The sequence below is a fragment of the Chaetodon trifascialis genome, chromosome 16, assembly GCF_039877785.1.
Source record: "Chaetodon trifascialis isolate fChaTrf1 chromosome 16, fChaTrf1.hap1, whole genome shotgun sequence".
NCBI classification, from domain to species: Eukaryota; Metazoa; Chordata; class Actinopteri; order Chaetodontiformes; family Chaetodontidae; genus Chaetodon; species Chaetodon trifascialis.
The window spans coordinates 11088778-11111906 of NC_092071.1; the positions used below are offsets into that span (position 1 = coordinate 11088778).

The 23129-nt window shown below is 41.9% G+C and overlaps 6 protein-coding genes across 6 annotated transcripts; 3 read left to right on the forward strand and 3 right to left on the reverse strand.

Annotated features, from left to right (window-relative positions):
- The first annotated feature begins 694 nt into the window (after positions 1-694).
- On the forward strand, positions 695-1687 carry LOC139345017 (olfactory receptor 1M1-like). The gene has a single exon (XM_070983464.1). It carries the CDS (start codon positions 725-727, stop codon positions 1685-1687), a length of 963 nt encoding a protein of 320 aa, XP_070839565.1. The 5' UTR covers positions 695-724.
- Positions 1688-3266: 1579 nt separating this feature from the next.
- Positions 3267-4603, forward strand: coa4 (cytochrome c oxidase assembly factor 4 homolog). Its single transcript, XM_070983371.1, has 2 exons — positions 3267-3390; positions 4316-4603. Exon 2 carries the CDS (start codon positions 4349-4351, stop codon positions 4601-4603), a length of 255 nt encoding a protein of 84 aa, XP_070839472.1. The 5' UTR covers positions 3267-3390; positions 4316-4348.
- A 1195-nt stretch (positions 4604-5798) lies between these two features.
- LOC139345095 (olfactory receptor 1M1-like) lies at positions 5799-7008 on the forward strand. Its single transcript, XM_070983574.1, has one exon. It carries the CDS (start codon positions 5969-5971, stop codon positions 6929-6931), a length of 963 nt encoding a protein of 320 aa, XP_070839675.1. The 5' UTR covers positions 5799-5968; the 3' UTR covers positions 6932-7008.
- A 1766-nt stretch (positions 7009-8774) lies between these two features.
- LOC139345019 (olfactory receptor 1-like) lies at positions 8775-13374 on the reverse strand. The gene is made up of 3 exons (XM_070983465.1): positions 12422-13374; positions 10480-10505; positions 8775-8899 (listed from the first exon to the last, which is right to left on the reverse strand). Exons 1-3 carry the CDS (start codon positions 13372-13374, stop codon positions 8775-8777), a joined length of 1104 nt encoding a protein of 367 aa, XP_070839566.1.
- A 2825-nt stretch (positions 13375-16199) lies between these two features.
- On the reverse strand, positions 16200-17168 carry LOC139345020 (olfactory receptor 1500-like). Its single transcript, XM_070983466.1, has one exon. The coding sequence runs from the start codon at positions 17166-17168 to the stop codon at positions 16200-16202; it is 969 nt and encodes a 322-aa protein (XP_070839567.1).
- A 1236-nt stretch (positions 17169-18404) lies between these two features.
- On the reverse strand, positions 18405-19423 carry LOC139345021 (olfactory receptor 1f45-like). The gene is given in 2 exon segments (XM_070983467.1): positions 18405-18481; positions 18484-19423. Coding segments are annotated over 2 exon segments (1017 nt in total).
- Between the last annotated feature and the right edge of the window lie 3706 nt (positions 19424-23129).

Sequence of the window (23129 nt, forward strand, 5' to 3'; positions counted from 1 at the left end):
ATTTTCTCAACACAAACACAACTGTTCAAATGAACCAGTGGAATTAGTAGCACTGAGCAACATTTAACGATTTCACACTTACTGTGATGATCAGACATCTGTCGATTAATTACAGTTTGTGTCAGTCAGATGTTGCTGAACAATCAAAGCAGCGTATCTTTATCCATGACCTATTTTCTTTTCTTTGATTCTGTTGTAAAGTATTTTATTGTTTTTTTTTAAAGCTTCTTCTACAGTTTAACTATCATTTAAATAAAAATGTAATGCTTGTTTTGAATGTTGGAAGTAAAACTACTCTCCGAGGATCAAATTAATTTCATTGATACGATTGCATAGTGACTGACTGATCTCTGGAGGTCGATCAGGAGAGTATATTTGTGGGTGTCCACAAGTCAGACATGCAGACATCTGCATGCTGCTTTGGTGTCAGCATAATGAGTTAGCGTTTGACGATCCTTGAGAGAGAATCAGGTAAGCTTCATTGACTGACTTGTAGCACGTGAATGTGTGATTCAACTTGCTGAGAATATACTGTATATATGCATAAATACTGCTGGTTGGATTTTGTTATATTAGAATGGCATAGAGATTTTACATCTTATTTATTAGCCTCCATTAAAGTCCATGGTCTGATGTACAATATGGTTTCATTTCTCTCTTTGTCTGACAGCAGAGCTTTTAAGCAGAGGGCATCCTCCAACACACAAGCTGCTGGAGTTTAACTATGTCTGTTTTCACTCCTCTTTTAAACGACTCTCTCATCATTCACCCTCCAGGCTTCTATGTCATCGGATTTGAGACGTTTCCCTTCATCAGTGTCTACTTCATCTTTCTAGTGTTTGTTTATGTGGTTACAGTGCTGTTCAATAGTTTGGTGATCTACATAATTACCTTTAATCATCGTCTACACACTCCAAAGTTTTTGGCTGTTGTCAACCTCGCAGTGATTGATATCATCCTCAACACATGCACTATTCCCAGCATGGTGAAGATATTCCTCGTTAAGGATAACTTTGTTCCATTCAACCTATGTCTCTTACAAATGTTTGTCTACTATACTTTTGGGACTTTGGAGTCATATGCGCTCGCTATTCTTGCCTATGACAGGTTGATCGCGATATGTTTCCCTCTGCGTCACAACTCCATCAACACGCTGAGGAGCATGTCTTGTATTGTCGGCCTGACTTGGTCCTTTGCTGTGGGAATCATAGCGTTTGCAACAGGTATAATGACTCGACTGTCATTCTGCAGCTCCGTCAGAGTGTTCAGTTATTTCTGTGACTATGCGCCTGTGTTCAGACTCGCCTGTAACGATTACACAATGCAGTGGTCTACAGCTTCTTTTCTTACTTTCTTGCTCCTTGTGGGACCCTTTATATTTATCCTCCTGTCTTATGGCAGCATCCTGGCGACCGTGTTCCGGATGAAATCCTTGGACAGTCGGGTGAAAGCTTTGGCCACTTGTGTTGAGCATCTCATTCTTGTTGCTGTGTTTTACATTCCTCTCATTACAGTTTTCACTATCGGCTTCTATCTGCGCCTCATTGACGCAGACCAGCGTGTGCTCAGCCTGTCGCTGGCCTCCTGCATCCCACCCTGCATCAATCCTATTGTATATTCTTTGAAAACCAAAGAGATCAAAACCAGAGCCCTGGCACTGGTCCACAGAATGAAAAGAAATCCTTGACAACTTTCTTTTCCACCCAAAAGTCATGTTTGTGTAGTGGGTCAAAAGCCAGCCTGACTCCTTTTGATCCAGTTTTTTACTTTGATTGTCCAGGTGTTGCGTGGCAGTCCATTTCCTCTTACCCTAACCAGACCTCACCCTTACCCCAACCACGGGATAATTCTGGGGTCACATGATTTCACTGCAGACCCCTAAAAAAGCTTTAAATAATGTTCTCACCAGTGATTTTTTTTAGGGTACTCACCATTTTGGGACAGTTGCAGTTTGTTTAACTGTGTCTGCAGGTTTCTGGTGCTCAAATATTTTGTATACCTTGTACCTTGTGTGATGTAAGTGTGGAAAATGTTGTGGCGAGATCTGATCCCAAATTCAACTATATGTAAAAATTGTATTTCACAATTTTACAGAGTTTGAAATACTCATGAGATGTTTCACTGATGAAAACTACTTAAATTGTTACAACTGTAAGAGCCAGATTGATGGTTCACAGGGGGCGTTTTCAGAAGAGGTGACTATGTCTTACAGTATTTCTGTTTGAAACATCCACCGGTTTGTGATTCCATGTGTCTGCTTTTTTTCTTTACACAGGGAAAGTGGTTATACCTGTTTATGTTTAATCTCAAAGCACGAAAGTTGAGTAAACATCCAAATATTGGTTAAATATTAGGCCAACTCTGATTTGATGAGAAGAGACGCACTCCTGTATGATGAGTATGAGTGTTTTCATAATTTTATGTGGTGTTACATCATTATCATGTTGAATCGAATGGTCTAAATATTTAAAATAAAAACTATTGAGGCTACAGCTGCACAACTGCCTTTCTCCTTCTTTCCCTGTGGAAGATTTAGTGAGATTAAGTGGCTCTGGTTGCTGCATTGGGGAACCCAATCAAAGAAGATGTCTGCCTAAATCATACACCATTTAAAAAGTCATTTTTTTTCTTTAATGTTTATTAACCAATTGCCTACTTCTAAGATAATGCACTTTTTTTCATTTGTTTGTTTTTTAGTCTCTAAATATTAACAACTCAAAAACTTATAAAACAGGTGTTATTGTTACATATGATGCCTTTGATTATATAAGATATTACGTGTGTGTTGCATTTTACTGCTGCAGATGTTTATAGTTGAGCCAATTTTAACTACTTTATAGACTGTCTTATACTATGGTCTATAAAACCATTATATGTTTGTAGCATGAGAACCACGTCTCTAAAATGACAACTTTTCACGAGCTCAGTAGAACAGCCATGTTTTCTGCTTTGTGGCAATATATCTTCCAGTTAATCCAGAGAAGAGGAAAAAAACTGGGATCTGAATAGTAAAGCTGTCAGTCATTGTAGCAGAGCAAAAAGTACAATATTTGCCTGAAGTGGAGCGCAAGGATAAAGTTGCATAAATTGTACATACTCGAGTGAAGCAGGGGTGCCTTGAATTTGTACTTAAGTACTTCAGTAAATGTTCTTAGTTACACTCCACCACTGTTTTATTATTGTTTTTGTCTTCGCTGTGCAGCGGAACTAATGTATATCTGGACGGACCTATTTTACGGCGACACGTTCGTCCTCTGCTGAAATGTGTCCTCCGTGTAACATTTACGGCGTCGGCCGCGCAGCTGGTTATGAAACGTCCGGAGTTATGCAGGTGACGGAAACTTAATGTCAGTGTCTTGTCGAACAGATTCACACAGAGCCACTACACAGGTAAGAACAACGTAATGTGAAAATGTGTATTAGCTAACCGTTAGCCCTGTTCTCCATGATAACAGCTGAACCAACTGTACGTTACGAAGCGTGAGGTACGCTAACCGATGTTGAGGAGCAGAGGCTGTTGCTTTTTGCCTAAAACGACACTGAACTGACTTTAAACTTAAATATCACCACAGTATGTTGACCGACCACGACAACCCGACACGAATGAGTTTTTGCGTTGCTGGAACTCGGTCGTGGAGGTATGGTGTTCTTTACTTCAGCTAAAATACTTCACGTTGAAGTGTCAAAAGTGAAAGTATTAACTGTACAAAATACCACTTCAGAGAGCGATTGGATTATTATGATTGATGCATTAACATGTGCGTGCTTCAAATGTAGCAGCTAGCTCATTTAAGTGTTCACATCGTAATATGTTTGTATGTAATATCTTTATCCACAAATGAACTGTGATTGACGAGATAGCAGTCAAACGGACTGGAGTAAATACTTTTTCCCTCTGATCTGTAGAGGAGTTAAAGAGTTGAGTTGGACAAATGATATAAGCCTTGATTAAAAACTTAATGCTTTCTCACAAATTTTGTAAAACCAGATACATTTACAACACATACCACCAACCATTAGGACTCATAACAGATGACAAAATGTGATTAAAACTGAAATGTAATCTAAAATTACTCATTGAATGGAGCAGCACCTTATCAAGCATCTGAAAAGGCCTGTCAGAACCCTTAAAAAGACGGCTGAAAAGTGTGAAGGTGACTTAAACTGCTACAGATTTCACAGCTGGAGATACAGAGATAAATTCCACTGCTGAAAGGCTGAAACAGCTAAGGAAGAACAGCCAGTATGTTCTGTGGCTGTTCAGAAAACTGTATTACCACTGGTTTATTAATAACACCATGTGTCCTCTTGACAGATCCACCGAGTCAGCACCGTGCACTGAAACAGGATGGCGTCCCCTTCACCACACGACCGCAGCCGTAAAGATGATGACGAGGATGACCCCGTGGAACGGATGATATCCCGCACCGGCTGCGCTGAGCTACATTATGCTGTGCAGGAGTGCATGGCTGAGCACCAGGACTGGCGAGCGTGCCAGAGCCAGGTCCAGACGTTCAAAGACTGCATGATGAATTTCCAAAACACCCGCAAAGAACAGCTGAGGAAGCAGCACCCAGCCCCCACTCAGTCTGCGCCCAGCTGAACCACCCCCTCCACCACACACACATGCACACAAACACTGAGGACCTGCTTGGCATACTTGAGATGATAAGACTGTACATAATTTGATTATTTGGAAGGAAAATAAATAAGTTTGAGCAGCTACAAAAATCCTGTCTTGGACTTTCATTGAGAGATAGTGTCTTTATTATGATAGTTTGTTCACCAGTGAGCAGTGAAAAGTTATTTTATATTTGGAAAATGTCCTCTTTAGTACATATCTTGGTCACTACTGTACAAAAACAAACAAATCAAATAAAAAAAAACATTTAAGGAAGTCTTAATGGACAGGAATGGTTCAGTTGAGTTGTTTTAGTTTAGTTTTTTTATTTATTTGTATCTGCCTTAAATCTGGTATTGATCCAGTCTAACCGACTCCACTATCACTAAATTTCAGTCAAAGTGCTTCATTCATGCCACATATGTGACAAAGTGACAGCACAGAGCAGAATTCAAAAATCAAGGACACCAAAAACAAAACTAAATCATTATCGGAGCAAGAAATATGACTAAAAAATGTTTCCCATAACCAGAATGTGAAATTTGTTCTTTCTTTTATTAAACCACTGTGGGCTTCAATACAAGAAATCAAAGCTTTAATATGAACTGCAGCCTGTTTCATGATTAATGGGACTTCAGTTCATCTACTTTTATAGAGCGTACATCAGTATATGTAAGTCAAGGACATCTTTATTCAGTAATGGCTCAATACAAATCTTCTCTGGGTTATTTACGAACAGCTGTTACACCCTGTCTGCTGTCACAAGAGGTCACTGGGGTATGAAGAAAGTCATCACCATCAGTCTTTCACTGAGCTTTGATCAACAAGTGTCCTGCTTTATTTTTCTTTGGTAAGGGTCCATGTTTTCAACAGGAGTGCTGTGAGATGCTCAAACTCACTAAATCATTATCAAAACGGTAATTGGATGTTTGTTTTAAGCACACAGGTTTAATCAGAGTAAGCTGTTTAATTCATGTCATTAATGGAGGATTGCTGGATGGCGTTCTCAAGAGGTCGATGAGGAAAGTATATCTTTCAGTGCATGCAGGTCAGGCAGGCAGTCGTCTGCTGCTTTTGGATGCAGCATCAAACAGATCTGCAGCTAAACGATCTTTAAGGGAACATCAGGTAAGACACATTCACTGGCTGTTAGCACATGTTTTAACTAAGTGAGAATATATTTTATGCAGCATTACTTTTAAACGTGCTCATCAAACTGGCATCATTACTGGTTTACAGTCTGTATAGATGTCTGATGTACAATATGGTTTCATTTCTCTCTTTGTCTGACAGCAGAGCTTTTAAGCAGAGGGCATCCTCCAACACACAAGCTGCTGGAGTTTAACTATGTCTGTTTTCACTCCTCTTTTAAACGACTCTCTCATCATTCACCCTCCAGGCTTCTATGTCATCGGATTTGAGACGTTTCCCTTCATCAGTGTCTACTTCATCTTTCTAGTGTTTGTTTATGTGGTTACAGTGCTGTTCAATAGTTTGGTGATCTACATAATTACCTTTAATCATCGTCTACACACTCCAAAGTTTTTGGCTGTTGTCAACCTCGCAGTGATTGATATCATCCTCAACACATGCACTATTCCCAGCATGGTGAAGATATTCCTCGTTAAGGATAACTTTGTTCCATTCAACCTATGTCTCTTACAAATGTTTGTCTACTATACTTTTGGGACTTTGGAGTCATATGCGCTCGCTATTCTTGCCTATGACAGGTTGATCGCGATATGTTTCCCTCTGCGTCACAACTCCATCAACACGCTGAGGAGCATGTCTTGTATTGTCGGCCTGACTTGGTCCTTTGCTGTGGGAGTAACAGCGTTTGCAACAGGTATAATGACTCGACTGTCATTCTGCAGCTCCGTCAGAGTGTTCAGTTATTTCTGTGACTATGCGCCTGTGTTCAGACTCGCCTGTAACGATTACACAATGCAGTGGTCTGTGTCTTCTTCTTTCACTGTTTTGCTCCTTGTGGGACCCTTTATATTTATCCTCCTGTCTTATGGCAGCATCCTGGTGACCGTGTTCCGGATGAAATCCTTGGACAGTCGGGTGAAAGCTTTGGCCACTTGTGTTGAGCATTTAATTCTTGTTGCTGTGTTTTACATTCCTCTCATTACAATTTTCACTATCGGCTTCTATCTGCGCCTCATTGACGCAGACCAGCGTGTGCTCAGCCTGTCGCTGGCCTCCTGCATCCCACCCTGCATCAATCCTATTGTATATTCTTTGAAAACCGAAGAGATCAAAATCAAAGCCCTGGCACTGGTGAAAAAAAAAACTGGCACACAATAAACATACCAACAAAAAAGTAATGCATGGAGGGTTAATAAAACACAGCAACAACGTCGGATCTATATGCCTGTGCAGTGAGTAAAGACCTGAACAGTGTCACTGCACATCATTTTATGTGAATGTGATTGAAGTTTCAATATGTGTAATATGCATATGGTCAGATTGTTTGGCTGTAGTGAGTCAATCGCTCATTCAAGGCTTTAAACTTCATAAAAGTGTGATTGTACATAATCATTTTATCACATCTTTCCTTGACCTCATGACATTTTTCATCATGGTCAAGGAGAAGAGTTCAGAGAAAGAAGACAGCAATTCATTGACTATTTCATTGAAGTTTGTCCTTTGTCGTTCTTTTCTTTCTGTATCCCACAGTCCTTCAAAATTTTGAATATAATTTTACAATTTAAATAACAGACCTTGTGGGATAATCATTCAATTCTTATTTTTAAACGACAATGCTGATGAATGTGAGATTAATTAACTTCATTTCAGTATAAATAAAGCCCAGTGAAAGTGTCCTGTGACTGCTAGCATGTTCCATATTGACCAGTGACTTCAAGACCAGGTTCAAAGGATCTATCACACTAACAACTTCACTGCTAACATGACAGATAATGTTTCAGAAAATGCAAAAACTCTCAGAATTTCTAAGTGAAAGTCTAAGACTGCTGTCCCTTCTCGAAAGCAAGTGTACTTTAAATGAAATAACAGCTTCACAAAAACAGTATTGTGCACTTCCACCTATTTCCGTCCATTGTTTTTATTCTTAATAGGTGCAACTGGGAGTAATTAGTTTGAAGTTTTAACAGTAAAAGGTTTGCTTGTTAAAGTCGAGGTCATTAACCAAAGCGCTCTGGTGATGGCATCACAAACTGGGCTCATTAGAACTGTTTTGTCTTGACTCACTATGGTCTGTTTAACGATAAATGTATCCTCAGGGAACGTAATATAGAAGACACGTCGTCATACTGTTTGGTAACTTCTGACACTTTCATAGAGCGTCTCATGAATGTGTTGTAAAAATACATTTATACACGTTTAATGGTGCAAAGTGCTGCAAGCTGCTCCTCTTTAATACGAAGTCTACAGCCACACTGAAGATCATTCAAAACATTGATAGAATTCCTCCAAAAAATCTCTCCTGTCTTCTATTTGCTCTCTATTTTCAACCACTCTCTCCAAGCTACCCGTTTTATTCAAAACCCTTTAAAAAATGATCACCGACCAACTCCTGAAGTTGGTTGAGGGTCATAAAATCTTTGACAAGTTCTGGTTTTCGTCACAAGCTGAGTCCACTTTAGTGAGAGTGCTTCTGCAAGCAGACAAAGGTGAATACTCCATTCTCATCCGACCAAGTCAGGTTTGACTGCGACCTTTGTTAAAGAAACAACATGTTCTTACTTCAAAAAGCCCCTATGAAAGAAATCAAATCAAGGAAGCGTACGTCGCCCGGATTGGCATCACCGGGGCCCCGCCCTGGAGCCAGGCCTGGGGTTGGGGCTCGCAGGCGAGCGCCTGGTGGCCGGGTCTCTGCCCACGGGACCCGGCCGGGCACAGCCCGAAGGAGCGACGTGGGCCCGCCTTCCCGTAGGCCCACCCGCAGGAAGGATCAGAAGGGGCCGGTGCTATGTGGAATGGGTAGCAGTCGTGGGCAGGGGCCCCGACGACCGAAACCCTGGACAACGACTCTGGCTATGGGGACATGGAATGTCACCTCACTGTGGGGGAAAGAGCCTGAGCTAGTGCGGGAGGTTGAGCAGTACCGGCTAGAGATAGTCGGGCTCACCTCCACGCACAGTCTGGGCTCTGGAACCCAACTCCTTGAGAGAGGCTGGACTCTCTTCTACTCTGGAGTTGCCCGCGGTGAGAGGCGGCGAGCTGGTGTGGGCTTGCTTATAGTGCCCCAATCGGGGATTCCATTGTTCTGCTGGGAGACTTCAATGCTCACGGGGGCAGCGACAGTGACACCTGGAGGGGAGTGACTGGGAGGGACGGCCTCCCCGATCTGAATCCGAGTGGTGTTCTGTCATTGGATTTCTGTGCTAGTCACAGTTTGTCCATAACGAACACCATGTTCAAGCATAAGGGTGTCCATCAGTGCACGTGGCACCAGGACACCCTAGGCCGGAGGTCAATGATCGACTTTGTAGTCGTATCATCTGACCTTCGGCGGTATGTCTTGGACACTCGGGTAAAGAGAGGGGCTGAGCTGTCAACTGATCACCACCTGGTGGCGAGTTGGATTCGCTGGCAGGGGAAGAAGCGGGACAGACTTGGCAGACCCAAACGTACCGTGAGGGTCTGTTGGGAACGTCTAGCGGAACCCCCTGTCGGGGACGTTTTCAACTCCCACCTCCGGGAGAGCTTCAACCAGATCCTGAGGGAGGTTGGAGACATTGAGTCCGAATGGACCATGTTCTCCACTTCCATTGTTGATGCAGCCGTCCGTAGCTGTGGCCGTAAAGTCGGCGGTGCCTGTCGTGGCGGCAACCCCCGAACCCGGTGGTGGACACCGGAAGTAAGGGATGCCGTCAAGCTGAAGAAGGAATCCTATCGGGCCTGGTTGGCTTTTAGGACTCCTGAGGCAGCTGATGGGTACCGGCAGGCCAAGCGTGTGGCAGCTCGGGCGATTGTAGAAGCAAAAACTCGGGTCTGGGAGGAGTTCGGGGAGGCCATGGAGGAGGACTACCGGTCGGCCTCGAGGAAATTCTGGCAAACCGTTCGGTGCCTCAGGAGGGGGAAGCAGCTTTCTGTCAACACTGTTTACAGTTGAGGTGGGGAGCTGTTGACCTCGACTGGGGATATTGTCGGGCGGTGGAAGGAATACTTTGAGGATCTCCTCAATCCCTCTGTCATGTCTTCCGTAGAGGAAGTCTTCCGGCTGATAGTCGAACCCCAGATTCAAGAGGAACAATGCGGTTTTCGTCCTGGCCGTGGAACACTGGACCAGCTCTATACCCTCCACAGGGTGCTTGAGGGTTCATGGGAGTTTGCCCAACCAGTCCACATGTGCTTTGTGGACTTGAAGAAGGCATTCGACCGTGTCCCTCGCGTCATTCTGTGGGAGGTGCTCCAGGAGTACGGGGTTGGAGGCCCTCTGTTGAGGGCTGTACAGTCCCTGTACAACCGGAGCAGGAGCTTGGTCCGCATTGCCGGCAGTAAGTCGGACCTGTTCCCGGTGCATGTTGGACTCCGGCAGGGCTGCCCTTTGTCACCGGTTCTGTTCATCATTTTTATGGACAGGATTTCTAGGCGCAGCCAGGGGCCGGAGGGGGTTCGGTTCGGGGGCCGGCAGATTTCATCTCTGCTTTTTGCGGATGATGTTGTCTTGTTGGTTACCTCGAGCCAGGACCTTCAGCATGCGCTGGGGCGGTTCGCAGCCGAGTGTGAAGCAGCTGGGATGAGAGTCAGCACCTCCAAGTCCGAGGCCATGGTTCTCGACCGGAAAAAGGTGGCTTGCTCCCTTCAGGTTGGGGGAGAGTTCCTGCCTCAAGTGGAGGAGTTTAAGTATCTTGGGATCCTGTTCACGAGTGAGGGAAGGATGGAACGTGAGATTGACAGGCGGATCGGTGCAGCGGCTGCAGTAATGCGGTCGCTGTATCGGTCTGTTGTGGTAAAGAAGAAGCTGAGCCGAAAGGCGAAGCTCTCGATTTATCGGTCAATCTACGTTCCTACCCTCACCTATGGTCATGAACTTTGGGTCATGACCGAAAGAACGAGGTCCCGGATACAAGCGGCTGAAATGAGTTTCCTCCGCAGGGTGGTGGGGCGCTCCCTTAGGGATAGGGTGAGGAGCTCTGTCACCCGGGAGGAGCTCAGAGTAGAGTCGCTGCTCCTCCGCATCGAGAGGAGTCAGCTGAGGTGGCTCGGGCATCTCTATCGGATGTCCCCTGGACGCCTCCCTAGGGAGGTGTTCCAGGCATGTCCCACCGGGAGGAGGCCCCGGGGAAGACCCAGGACACGCTGGGGTGACTATGTCACTCGGCTGGCCTGGGAATGCCTCGGGATCCCCCCAGAAGAGCTGGAGGAAGTGTCCGAGAAGAGGGAAGTCTGGGCGTCCCTGCTCAGACTGCTCCCCCCGCAACCCTGCCCCGGATAAGCGGAAGACAATGGATGGATGGATGGATGTTCTTACTTTTGTTCCACGAATACAATACCCACTCAGTCATTTCGGAGTCTTTTCTAAACTCTAAAATATTTGAGAATCTACTTCACCCTTCATGACAGGGTGCTTTATAGAGCAAATTACCACTTGATGTTTTTAATAAGGTACAAATCACCAGGTTCATACTCATATTGGTCGTTAGATTATCTCAGATAATATCTACTGTTTGTTAACTCAAAGCACTATAAAATCTGAATTGCTATAGTATTAAAATAAAGACTTAAATGTCTTGTACATTTACAGTATGTCCTTGAGAATAGTGTGACATAATGAACTAAGCCTCTGTCAGATTTCGTAAAAAGTGATGTGCTTAACGATGTCTATTCATCCTGTTTGATATTACAAGATAACAATACATTCCAGTGAACTTCAAGATGTCCATAACCAAGGACATAGCCTACAGTATGAGGATAAGTGCTGCCCTCTAGTGGGATTATGTGAACAGTACAAGCTACACCATGGATGACAGTCATGTCTTGACAGAGCATGCGTAACACTATGATTTCCAAGATTTGAAAAATAATGGAGGCAAATGTTGGATTTTGCTCTTTAAAACGATTATCTATCATATCTGAGTATATCTTTCAATATCTACATATATACAGTGAAGTACTGTACAAAAACATGGGTTTTGTTAAGACTATTTCAGTTAAGTCTTTTCACAACAAAGCTGCAGATGGTTTGATTCCTCTTCCCACATAATTGTTATCTCAAGCAAAAGCAACAATTCACTACAGATGGAAATCCCTGAAATAGATCTTCATTTTGTACAGATCATTTTGTACAGATCATTGTATTGCTGATTTAGCAAAAATACAGTAAATACAACATAATAATCATTCATTTTCTATACCGCCTATCCCTTACGGGGTTGCGGGGGGGCTGGAGCCTATCCCAGCTGTCAACGGGCAAGAGGCGGGGTACACCCTGGACCGGTCGCCAGTCGATTGCAGGGCAACATACAAGACAGACAACCATTCACACTCACACTCACACCTAAGGACAATTTAGAGTCACCAATTAACCAATGAGCATGTTTTTGGTGGAGGAAAGAACCCACGCATACACAGGAAGAGCATGCAAACTTCACACAGAAAGGCCCCATCTGACCCGGGATTCGAACCAGTGACCTTCTTTCTGTGAGGCATGCGCACTACCACCGTTCCACCCTCACATAATAATCATTTTAACTAATTCAACTGTTGTATTTATTAGTTAGACATAAATAGCAAAACCTTACATAACAGTTGTTCTATTGTAACTCTGCTTCATGTGTCAATGCAACAGTGATAAAGACTTTCCTTTTTGTGCTTGTGTTGCTAATCCTATTTCTTTTGTAAAGCTTCTTGATTGAGTTCAGTACTTCTTCTGTCTTCAAAGAGTACACAATAGGATTGAGCGAAGATGGTATGATTTGAGTCAAAGAAGAATTTACTATCCTGGCATTAGGATGGATGTAGGAGGACACCGACGCAATGTTGGTGCCCACAATTGGGAGGAAAAACATAGCCACAAGGATGAGATGAGAAGTACAAGTTTTTGATGCTTTCAGTCGTTCCTTTCCTGATGCAATCCTGCTCAAAGCTATGGAAATCCAAACATATGTCAATACTATCAATACAAGAGGAATGCAGAGGACTACAATAAAAGCAACATATGCCATGATGTTATTTAAAGACGTGTCGTTACAGGCCAGACGATATACTGGGGCATGATCACAGAAAAAGCTGTTTATCACCAAAGATCTACAGAAGGAGAGGCGATCAATAAGCTTAACAATATATGTTAGTAGAATCACTAAAAAAACCCACATAAGCAGCAGCATTGCAGCAATAGCTGGTTTGGTCACAATGCCGTGGTACCTCAAAGGAAAGCAAATTGCTACAAATCTGTCATATGACATCGTGACAAGTGTCCATGACTGGATACTTGAAAAGAATAAAACAAAGAACATAGAACTTAAGCAAGCCTCATAAACAATGAATCTCCTGTCAAACAAAAATGTGTCCAAGAGTTTTGGGACTAGAGCAGTGCTCCCACACAAGTCTGCCAAAGCCAAGTTAAATACAATCATGTATTTAGGAGTATGAAGAGTCTTGTCCAGGTAAATAACTGAGAGAAGGAAGCCATTCCCAAGAACACTCACAATATACACAAAACACAGGAACACATAGTAATACCTAGCATGAGGGATGTTGGAGAACCCACTCAGATAGAATTTTGCAGGGCGAATAAATGTGCCATTAAATATGGTAGCAGCTTTCTCTTCAGGGCCCATTACAAGTCTGTGTTTGCCAAATTCAAACAGAGAAAACAATATAATACATAATAAAGCATTACATCGTTCAGGTGTTCAATATAAGCTGATGAAATCAGACTCACCTCAGAACCAAGTGTGTAATTCAAGTAAGACCTGTCATTTATACTTTTCCTCTGTCACTGTGAGACAGAAGAAGCGCAGGTGGCTGTGTCACATGGTCAGAGTTAGATATCCATGCACTTCAATGTGCAACTGTCTCATAGGTTGCCACTGTGTTCCTGATGCAATCGACTCAGTGAACTTATTGTCACCATGACATCATCTCATCGGATAGATCGATAGGTTGCCTAACTGTGCTGGTATATCTGGCACAGCTTTAAAATGATTTCAATCCTATTTGATAAATAGATCATTTTGCTTTATTTCCTGTATTTTCCCACCTGTGCGATTGTCCGATTGTTTTTACCAGTGTGTCATTAGTTCTCCTTCCCCGGTGTATGGAAGCCCGTTTGGATTTTGTTTGCATTATGGACTCCTTGGTTTGGTTTTTGGCCCTCACCAGCCTCACCCTCCCATAAGACCTGGATCAAACTACACAGTTTTTTTGTCTTCTGACAGATTCTGACATGCTAGTCTTTGCGTCAGGGTGTCGTGGTCGTTCAGCATGTCACACTATACGGGTATAGACGCCCCATTGTCATTCATTCCTTGACACAATTTCAACAGTGCGAACTGACCAGAAACATGAACCCAGCAGACATTAGTGCCCGTTTGGAGAACGTAAAAGACTCTGAATCCATTCAGCACTACTTGCTCTTCTGTTTGGACGATGCTCTGGAGTACAGAGTGTCCACATCTCGTAAAAAGTCATGTCCTTAACAATGTCTATTCATCCTGTGTGATATTACAGGATAACAATACCTTCCAGTGTACTTCAAGCTGTCCGTAACCAAAGACATTACCTACAGTATGTTAATATGATAAGTGCTGCCCTCTAGTGGGATTATGTGAACATTACAAGCTACATCATGGATGACAGTCATTGATCCACAGCGACTACATGAAGATTAAGAAATGTCATTCCCACTGAACAATAAGTTTAATTCATTGATTTCCTTCCCAGACATTTCCTTGCTGTTTCGTCATTGACGGTTCCACTGACTGTGTCCATCAGTCTGTCCCTTTGCTGCACATTCAATTACCCATTTCACATATCCTGGTAGTCAGGCCCAAGTCTATCCCTGATATCAAACCGTCATACATCAACACCGCGTTGTGGTACTCAAGAAAGGAATTCAGTGCTCATAAAGTTTATCAAAAGAAGGGAGCTAAACTTACCAACTCACTGAAGTGAATCTGTCATTCTGTGATCTGTCAAGTTACGAAAAAAAAGTAAGGTTTAACACAAAATGCAATATATAGATCATAAAAACACAGATGAAATACAGTGATTCATCTGATAAACTGATTGTATCAGGCCAGTGCTGACCTTATTGAATGGATTAGGAATAGGTCAGACAGGCATTTATATATTTTATATCATATTTTAGAAAATAAGGAGTCAGACTACATGATTTTAGCCCGATTTTGAGACCATTTCTTTGTGGCCGACGAATTACCAGTGTCCTGGACAATCTTGAACGACAATTGTACGTCTATACCGTGCAGTGTGACATGCTAAATGACCTGTCGTCTCGGATGACCCTCGACACAAGACCGCCAGCATCACACACAACGCTTCTGTCAGTTTGATTGACAGTGGCTTCAGCCGCCTAAGACGTGGCGTGATCGATCAGGGTCACACGTGTCGTCTTGCCATTCACCCGACCAAGACACGGCACCAGTTTATGGCAGTGTGATTGTTAGATCGGACACGGTGACCATCGTGAAAGACAAAAGATTTGTGCGGTCTGATCCAGGCATAAGGTATACATTTCTTGTTTACCTTGTTTACTTGGAAAGCACTTTAGGAGCACCGACAAACACAGAGCAAGAAAATAAGTTTACAAGTGTTCAGAGAATTAAATGTGTCATGTAAAATGCAAAGTTTAATAAAGAGAATTATTCTTCAGTTGGCCACTTGTAGAGCTTCATGCCAGAGTGACTTGATCGCATTCACATCAGCTGATCTGCTGAAGTCTGAACATCATTCACTCTGAAATAAAAACTTCTTTGTAACTTCAAATTGTTGTATTCCAGTAACACATTAAATGTAATGCAGTCAAACAAAGTGGACATGAACATTAGATCTTGTGAAATCTATGGCAAATTTGTAACTACAAAAATTACAACATTGTAAAAATCTGATGTAATTCACACTAAATATCATAAGCTCATTAGACAAAAACAGTGCGTGAGAACAGAACATCTCTGAGAGTCTATAGTGGTTCAGGGACGCTCCATCATAACAAAAACTCTTTGACAACAAACTATTTATTCACTGAGATCAGAAGTTTGTAACTATATTTACATATTGTTTTTAATTTGATGACATAATTACATGATAATTTTTCTATTACTCCATTATCATTATTACAGAATCTAAGCTCTGCTGGCTGTGCCATGTATGAGACAGCAATAACATCGGCTGCAATTTCAGGTTAATAAACCCGATCACAATTCCAATTCATACAACGATTTATTGATTTTGCATGATGTTAAAAGGCATTAAAAAAAAGCAACCACTAGAAATATAAATATACTGCAGACCTTTACTGCTAAGCAAAGAACTTAATTCATTCCTCTGTTTATATGCTGCTGCTGAAATTTTAAACAGTCGATAACTAAACCTATTTCAAGATGGATCTCGCCGCTCAATACAAAAGCAGAAGGCTAAATATGTTTTAATTCTTTGTTGCAATTTGGAATTGCCCTCTCATTTTCAACAATTTTTTCAATGACTGTTTGATTTCTTGTGTCTGCAGAACATAAATGATTGGATTCAACATGGGAGGGATGACAGTAGTCAAAGAGAGGTTTATGATTCTAGTATTTGGATGTACCTTTCCCCCATAAAACACCAATAAGACAGGGACGAAGTATATTGACACTAACGAAAGATGTCCTGTACATGTTTTAAAGGCCTTCACTCTTTCTTTAGCTGTGGAAATTTTTAACAAGGAGTAGGCAATACCACAGTAACTTGCAAGGATGAATATCAGTGGAAGCCAAAGAATAAGACTTGGTGACAACCTACTAAACACATAACTGGGGTAAAAATCATTGCAGGCCATCCAGAATAATGGACCATGGTCACAGAAAAAGCTGTTAACAACCACAGATTTACAGAAGGAAAGTCTTGTGAGAAGGCCAACTCCAATGAGTATCAAAGTAATAACAAGGAGCCAAAAAGAGCCAATCAGAGACAGCATGAACCTGTGGGTCACCTTCACTTGATATTGCAGTGGGAAGAAGATAGCTATCAGTCTGTCATAGGAGAGCGCAACCAGACTTAAAGACTGCATTGAAAAGAAGACGAAGCAGAAAAAAAGGAAGGCCAAGCAGTCATTGTAGAAGATGGCGTGATGGTTAAACAGAAAGATATCAAGAAGCTTCGGCACCAAAGCGCAGCTACCACATAAGTCCACAAATGCTAAATTAAAAACCGCAATATATTTTGGAGTTCTCAGATTATGATCCAACACTATTAAAGCCATCACAGTTGTGTTTCCCACCACTGAAACAATGTAAACGAAAAAGAGGAAGACGTAGTAAAACTTCACATTGGCTATGCCAATAAAACCACTTATGATGAAATACGCAGGACGCACAAAGGTGATGTTTTTTCCAAGAGCTGAGTTGAAGAACTCCATGTGAAGACTTCTCAGTGTCTTACTGTCTGCAGAGGTTCATGGAGAGACTGTGTTTCAGTTGGAGTCCCGTGTTCGCATATGTAGACAGAGGCGAGCTCCCCTCTCCCCTCCCGCTCTCTCATTTATTAAAATATTAATCAGTATCAAACAGTTGTGGGGTTGATTACTTATGTTGCAAGGCTACAGACAATCAAATCTGACCTAACCACACCCACACCAGTCCAGATGAATCAGATTAGTCAATCAATCAATCAATCAATCAATCAATCAATCAATCAATCAATCAATCAATCAGTTTGCTACTACTGGCACTTCCCAAAGACACTCACAGGAACACACAAAGTCAGAAATTGCATTAAGGTGCAATATATTTTAAAACTCTCTGATTACAATCCCAGTATATTACAGCCATTACAGCTGAGTCTCCCAGCACGGACACGGGCGGAGGTTCGGCATCTGAATAGAGGGTCTAAGGACAGAGGGTATCGTGTGCTGTACAGTTTGTACAGCACACTGGGCTATATAAATAAAATTGACTTGACTATTAGAAGTCATTTAAAAAATTCTCATTTATTTTTTAGATCTAGAGAACATTCAATCATGATGCAGACAAAGAACAACACATTTGTAACAATAAACAATAAATAAATAAAGTTGTCACTGATTTCAGAAGCACAAAATTTGCCTTCTTTATATGGCTTGGATTTTTCACCAAAGAGGTGAAAAAGAATAAAAAATGAACGTCCAGATACACAGGAGACGGGAAACTCGCAGAGACACAAATTTTTTTCCATCACAATAACTTGTTATATTTGATTCTAAATTTAAACAAGACAAACATACACTTCTTTGTGAGGCTTTTGCTTTTGCATCAAATTTAACATCTGCTTGCAAAATTCACAAAACACTCTGCATTGAAGCATTTCAGCAAAGGCTGCTTTTTCATTTTATAACTCCTTTTAGAAATTAAAATAAACAACACCAAGAAATCAGACTTTAAAGATAAGAAAGATAAGAAAAAATTATATTTACTGTGTTTTTTCAAACATTTATCCTTATCTTTATAACTACTAAAACATTTATCTTGTTGTATGCCTTTAAACATTCCTATAAAAACACCATCAACTGCCACAGTCTTAACCTCAGTGGACTCATACCCTGAAAGAGTAGTTTGTAGTAATGCAGTAATTAAATTTGTGCGATGTTCGAAATCTAACATTTATAATGGGTAACTTTTTAGACACCAAAAAAGACAGCGTATAGAAAAATTGTCACATTACGGTTAACTTTTTCATAGTTATTTTGGATTTTCCCCTTAGTTTTAATAACTTCTTCACAGATTCTTTGATTTCTTGTGTCTGCAGAACATAAATGATTGGGTTCAACATGGGAGGAAAGACGGAGGTCAGAGACAGGTTTATGATCCTGGCATTCGGATGTATATTCTCCATCAATGTAAATGTTATTAACAGTGGGATGAAATAGATTGCCACTAATGAGAGATGACCTATGCATGTTTTAAAGGCCTTGAGTCCTTCTTGAACTGTGGCTACTTTAGCTAAAGTACAGCCAATATATAAATAGCTTAACAAGATAAAAGCAAGCGGAAGCCAAAACAGAACAACTGGGTACAAACAACTAAGGACATAATTGGGGAAATGGTCATTACAGGAAAGCCGGTATATCTGCCCATGGTCACAGAAATAGCTGTTAATAACCACAGATTTACAGATGGAAAGTCTTGTGAGAAGGCCAACCGCAATAAGTACAGCGATTAAAACAAAGGCCCAGAAAGAGGCAATCAGAGACAACATGAAGCTGTGGGTCACCTTCACTTGATAATGCAGTGGGAAGATGATAGCTATCAGTCTGTCATAGGAGAGCGCAAGCAGATTAAATGACTGCATGGAAAGGCAGGTGTAGCAGAAAAAAAGGAAGGTCAAGCAGTCGTTGTAGGCGATGTAGCGATGGTTAAACAGAAAGATGTCGAGCAGCTTCGGCACCAAAGCGCAGCTACCAAACAGGTCCACAAACGCGAGGTTAAGAACTGCGATATATTTTGGAGTTCTCAGATTATGATCCAAGTATATAACGGCCATTACAGCTGTGTTTCCCAGCACTGAAACAATATAAACAAAGAAGAGAAACACATAGTAATGTTTTATGTTTGCAATGCCGGATAAACCACTTATTATGAAATAGGCAGGACGCACAAACGTGATGTTTTTCCCAAGAGCTGAGTTGAAGAACTCCATAGTAAAACTGTCCGCAGCAAAGCGAGTTACGTAAAGAAGTGTCCTCTTCTGTGCATCAGCGTCAGGACTGTCTGGTCTTATGCAGACGGAGATCCTCTGTCTTCATGGTGTCAGAGCTCAGTCCTCTTGACAAGAGCGACGACTTAGAGTCATATATTACATCATTGTCTGTTCCCCTGTGTCTACTGTATGTAAGCCAATGATCATCTTACTGACAGCAATCATATCATTTACTTACATTTACTCACACGTAACACATTTTTTGATATTTCTATTTCAGTGAGTGGCCGTTTGATTAGTTTTCTGTTTGACTGCATTGTTTCCTATATATTTATCTTAAGAAGAAATAATAAAATAAAATATTTTGACTTATAGATACATATACAAACTCGCTTCTCTCCATAATTGCCTTCAAAAACAATGAGAATGTGTTGAAAAGAGACTCAGGACCTCACATTTACCTTAAATGAGCTAAATCTCAGCTGTTTTATGATGGAAAAAAAAAACTCACTCTGAATAAACATTGTTCAATTTTGCTGTGTTAGGCCTAAAAAATCTCAAAAATGCAAAACATACAGGGCAGAAAGGCAGTTCAGCTCCACAGAGTCTACACTTCCTCTACCTGCCTCACAATAAAATTATACAGTAGAAGTACAGAAATCAATAGCCAGTCCGTAACATCATAAATAAGCATGTTTGCTGCTTTTAAACTCTTAGCTATCCCCACAGCACAACTGCCTGACAGCTGAAATTATTAGCAACCGCTCAGGAACTGAGGGCTTGATCGGCGATATCCTTGAAAGACCAACTGAACTGTCAGCTATTGTTGGAGCCTGTTAGGTGCGGTCTGAAATGATTTGGAGGTCAGTGACAGAATTGAAGGCTTTGTCATTACAGGCAAGCCGGCACACTGAGCCATGGTCACAGAAACAGCTGTTTATAATGACAAATTAACAGAAGAAATGTATCATAAGAAGGCCAACTGCAATAAGTGTAAAAGTAATGAGAAAACATTGTCCAACATAACCTTTTTCCCCCCACTTGCCCTCTTCAAGTGGGGAAAAATCGAATACAGCACAGAGTAGATATGCCATCATCATCATCACCATTTTTATAGTTGTTGTTGTCCTGCTGTTGCAGTTATCATCCGTCCTTGATGCAAACTGCATCTTTAACGGTGAGGCAGCCCACACATTTGGCAAGGACGGGAACAATAATCAAACGTACCCTTGCAGGCACTCTGTGTGTTCTGTCACAGCCCATTAAGTCGCGTCGCTTGTTTACACTGCTGTCCGTGTTGTTTGATTAAAACTGAACACTGCCTGCCAAAAACCCACAGCACTCGACATTGGACACTCAGCTACAGTAAAAGCTGGCGTGAGGTAGCATTAGCTCTATACAGCCACTGAGCAGTGAGCAGCTGAAACGGAAAAATGCTATGCTAGGTGGTATGCTACGCTGGTAGAGATTGTTAGGAGTAAAAATACATCCATCTTCTGCCGCTGTGATGATATTAATTGGAGAAGTCTGATTATAAATCTAAAGCTATGCCCTAGTCATCTACAGTAGGACTCGCATTCACCCCTTGCGTCAAGCATGAATCCATCTTATATTATAAAACTGTGAGGAGAGCTTCAGGCTGCCTTTAAGGTCTGTCAGTTGGACAGTCAACGATGACCACATACCAGAGCTATTGCTTTGAGCCATTTGGACTATGTACCGCTGGAGTGTTAGCAGTGTAACGCGAAAGTTCAAGTGTCTCAAGATCCTGCTCATGGTTGAGATTAACAAAAAATTTGATATTCCCTCATTCGTAGTCATGACCTTTGGCACTAACCAAAAGGACTACTTTTGATGTGCAAATGTATTTCAGACGATGCTCAACGCCAGCAGGAAATACACTGTTCATACATCTAATCATGCTGCGTTTTACATCAGAAATACTGTACGCACTGAAAGTCAGAAGGAGAAACACTTTTTTGCGTGCTTCATTCTTTCTGATTGTTTGCTTCCTGCAGTCCTTTCAAGTAAGAAGTTCAGAACTGAACTATTCTGTATTCCCTTGCTGAACGCCGGAGCAACTCTAATGAGGCTGTTAATGAGTTGTTTGTCGACATTGCTTTTGCAGGATGATGACATATCAAGAACAGTTTGGTAAACAATTGGTCCCAAACTGCAGGGGACAGTCAAGGAAAACGGGGGTGGGGGGGTGGGGGGGGGTGTTATGTCATGGAAGTTGGAAGACAACAATAATTGCCTCATGAAGTTAGAAACTTTCCATGACCTTGATCATTTGAATAGGCATAGTGTACATGCTTGTTCGTCATCTTGATTACTGCATGTGACATTTGATTAAAAAGAAAATTTCATGATTTATATGTATTACTTGACAGAAAGCATGTCTCATATTGGTTGAGCTACTGTATTACTGTCATAATATTTTCACATGTAATGAAACGGTACTCTGTATTAACTCTGATGAAAGCAAGATGGAGACGGCTTTTTAACCAGCCGTCTGTCAGACGATCAGGATGTTTTAGAAGAAGAAGAACAAGGAGAAACATACTTTAGTTTTACCACACACAACATCATGCACAATGCACACGCCATGCTTCGTGAAATTCTTATTTCTTCGCATTTGACCCATCCATCATCTGCCTTCCTCCGTGGCAGACTAGGAGCAGTGGGCTGCCAGCCGACAGCGGCGCCCGGGGACCTAGTTCTCCTTCGTCACCATTGGTCAGGTGGTGATCTTCTAGCATGTTTTTTTTAATGGGGGTAAATTTTATGGAGGATACCCCGGGTGAACACGGGGAGAACATGCAAACTTCACACAGAAAGGCCCCTTTTTTCCTCGAGCAGGCACTGAAGGCATGGTGGAGGACACGCCACCAGTGCCCACAGCGGGATTCGAACCAGGACCTTCTAGCTGTGAGGCAACAGTGTTACCACTTGTCCCACCGTGCCACCCCACTTTATGTGCATTCATACGTGCATGAAGGACAAAAAGGAACGGCGTGCCATTCAGCTATTCTTACAGCAACAGTGATCCTGCTGCCATCTGTCAAACTACTACGCCCTGTCATGGAATGAACAAGCTCGTCATAAAGCACACACACAACAGGTGCTTCTCTCCCCTTGCAAACATGCAAATCTCCAGGGATCGATCATTGGAAACCTGCCCAAGGAGACACAATGATCACAGTGACAGAAAAAGAGGCCAGAGAGGAGCTGTCCAACAGCTGGTGAGAAGCATAGAAAACAGGCCTCCCTTACCATCTATGATGCCAGATCACTAAGGAATGAGATGGCTTTCAAAAGCCTGCTTTGAATACTGTGAATCCTGAATAATGCTCTTCAGTGAGACATGGTTAAGAACAGAAATCCCAGATCTTATGGTAGAAATTGGAGGTTTTACTCACATTCACACAGATAGAACTCAAGTCTCAGGGAAAAGCAGAGAGGACGAGCTCTGTGTGAGCGTTAATGAAAAGTGGTACAGCTAGTATAAAGTTCAAGAAAGAGGCTGCAGCTGCTGTGTCTCAGCCTGAGGACATTTTACCTGACTCGGGAGTTTAAAAATATTCTGACACATTCAGTTTAGAGGTCTGCAGACTCATTGTGGAAAGCATGCAAGCACCAATGTGGAAAATCATGCCTGTCCCTCAAAAAAGCCTAACCCCCTAAGAAAATCAAGATTTCAGAC

What these genes read in the sequence shown, in the direction of transcription:
- LOC139345017 (XM_070983464.1), top strand. Translation starts at nt 725, where the DNA reads ATGTCTGTTTTCACTCCTCTTTTAAACGACTCTCTCATCATTCACCCT.
- coa4 (XM_070983371.1), top strand. Translation starts at nt 4,349, where the DNA reads ATGGCGTCCCCTTCACCACACGACCGCAGCCGTAAAGATGATGACGAG.
- LOC139345095 (XM_070983574.1), top strand. Translation starts at nt 5,969, where the DNA reads ATGTCTGTTTTCACTCCTCTTTTAAACGACTCTCTCATCATTCACCCT.
- LOC139345019 (XM_070983465.1), bottom strand. Translation starts at nt 13,374, where the DNA reads ATGGGCCCTGAAGAGAAAGCTGCTACCATATTTAATGGCACATTTATT. An exon ending in AAGCTTTACAAAAGAAATAG is followed by an intron (nt 10,506 to 12,421) that starts GATTAGCAACAC and finishes TACTGCAGCCGC; the next exon opens with TGCACCGATCCGCCTGTCAA. An exon ending in GATCCGCCTGTCAATCTCAC is followed by an intron (nt 8,900 to 10,479) that starts GTTCCATCCTTC and finishes ACTCCCCTCCAG; the next exon opens with GTGTCACTGTCGCTGCCCCC.
- LOC139345020 (XM_070983466.1), bottom strand. Translation starts at nt 17,168, where the DNA reads ATGGAGTTCTTCAACTCAGCTCTTGGAAAAAACATCACCTTTGTGCGT.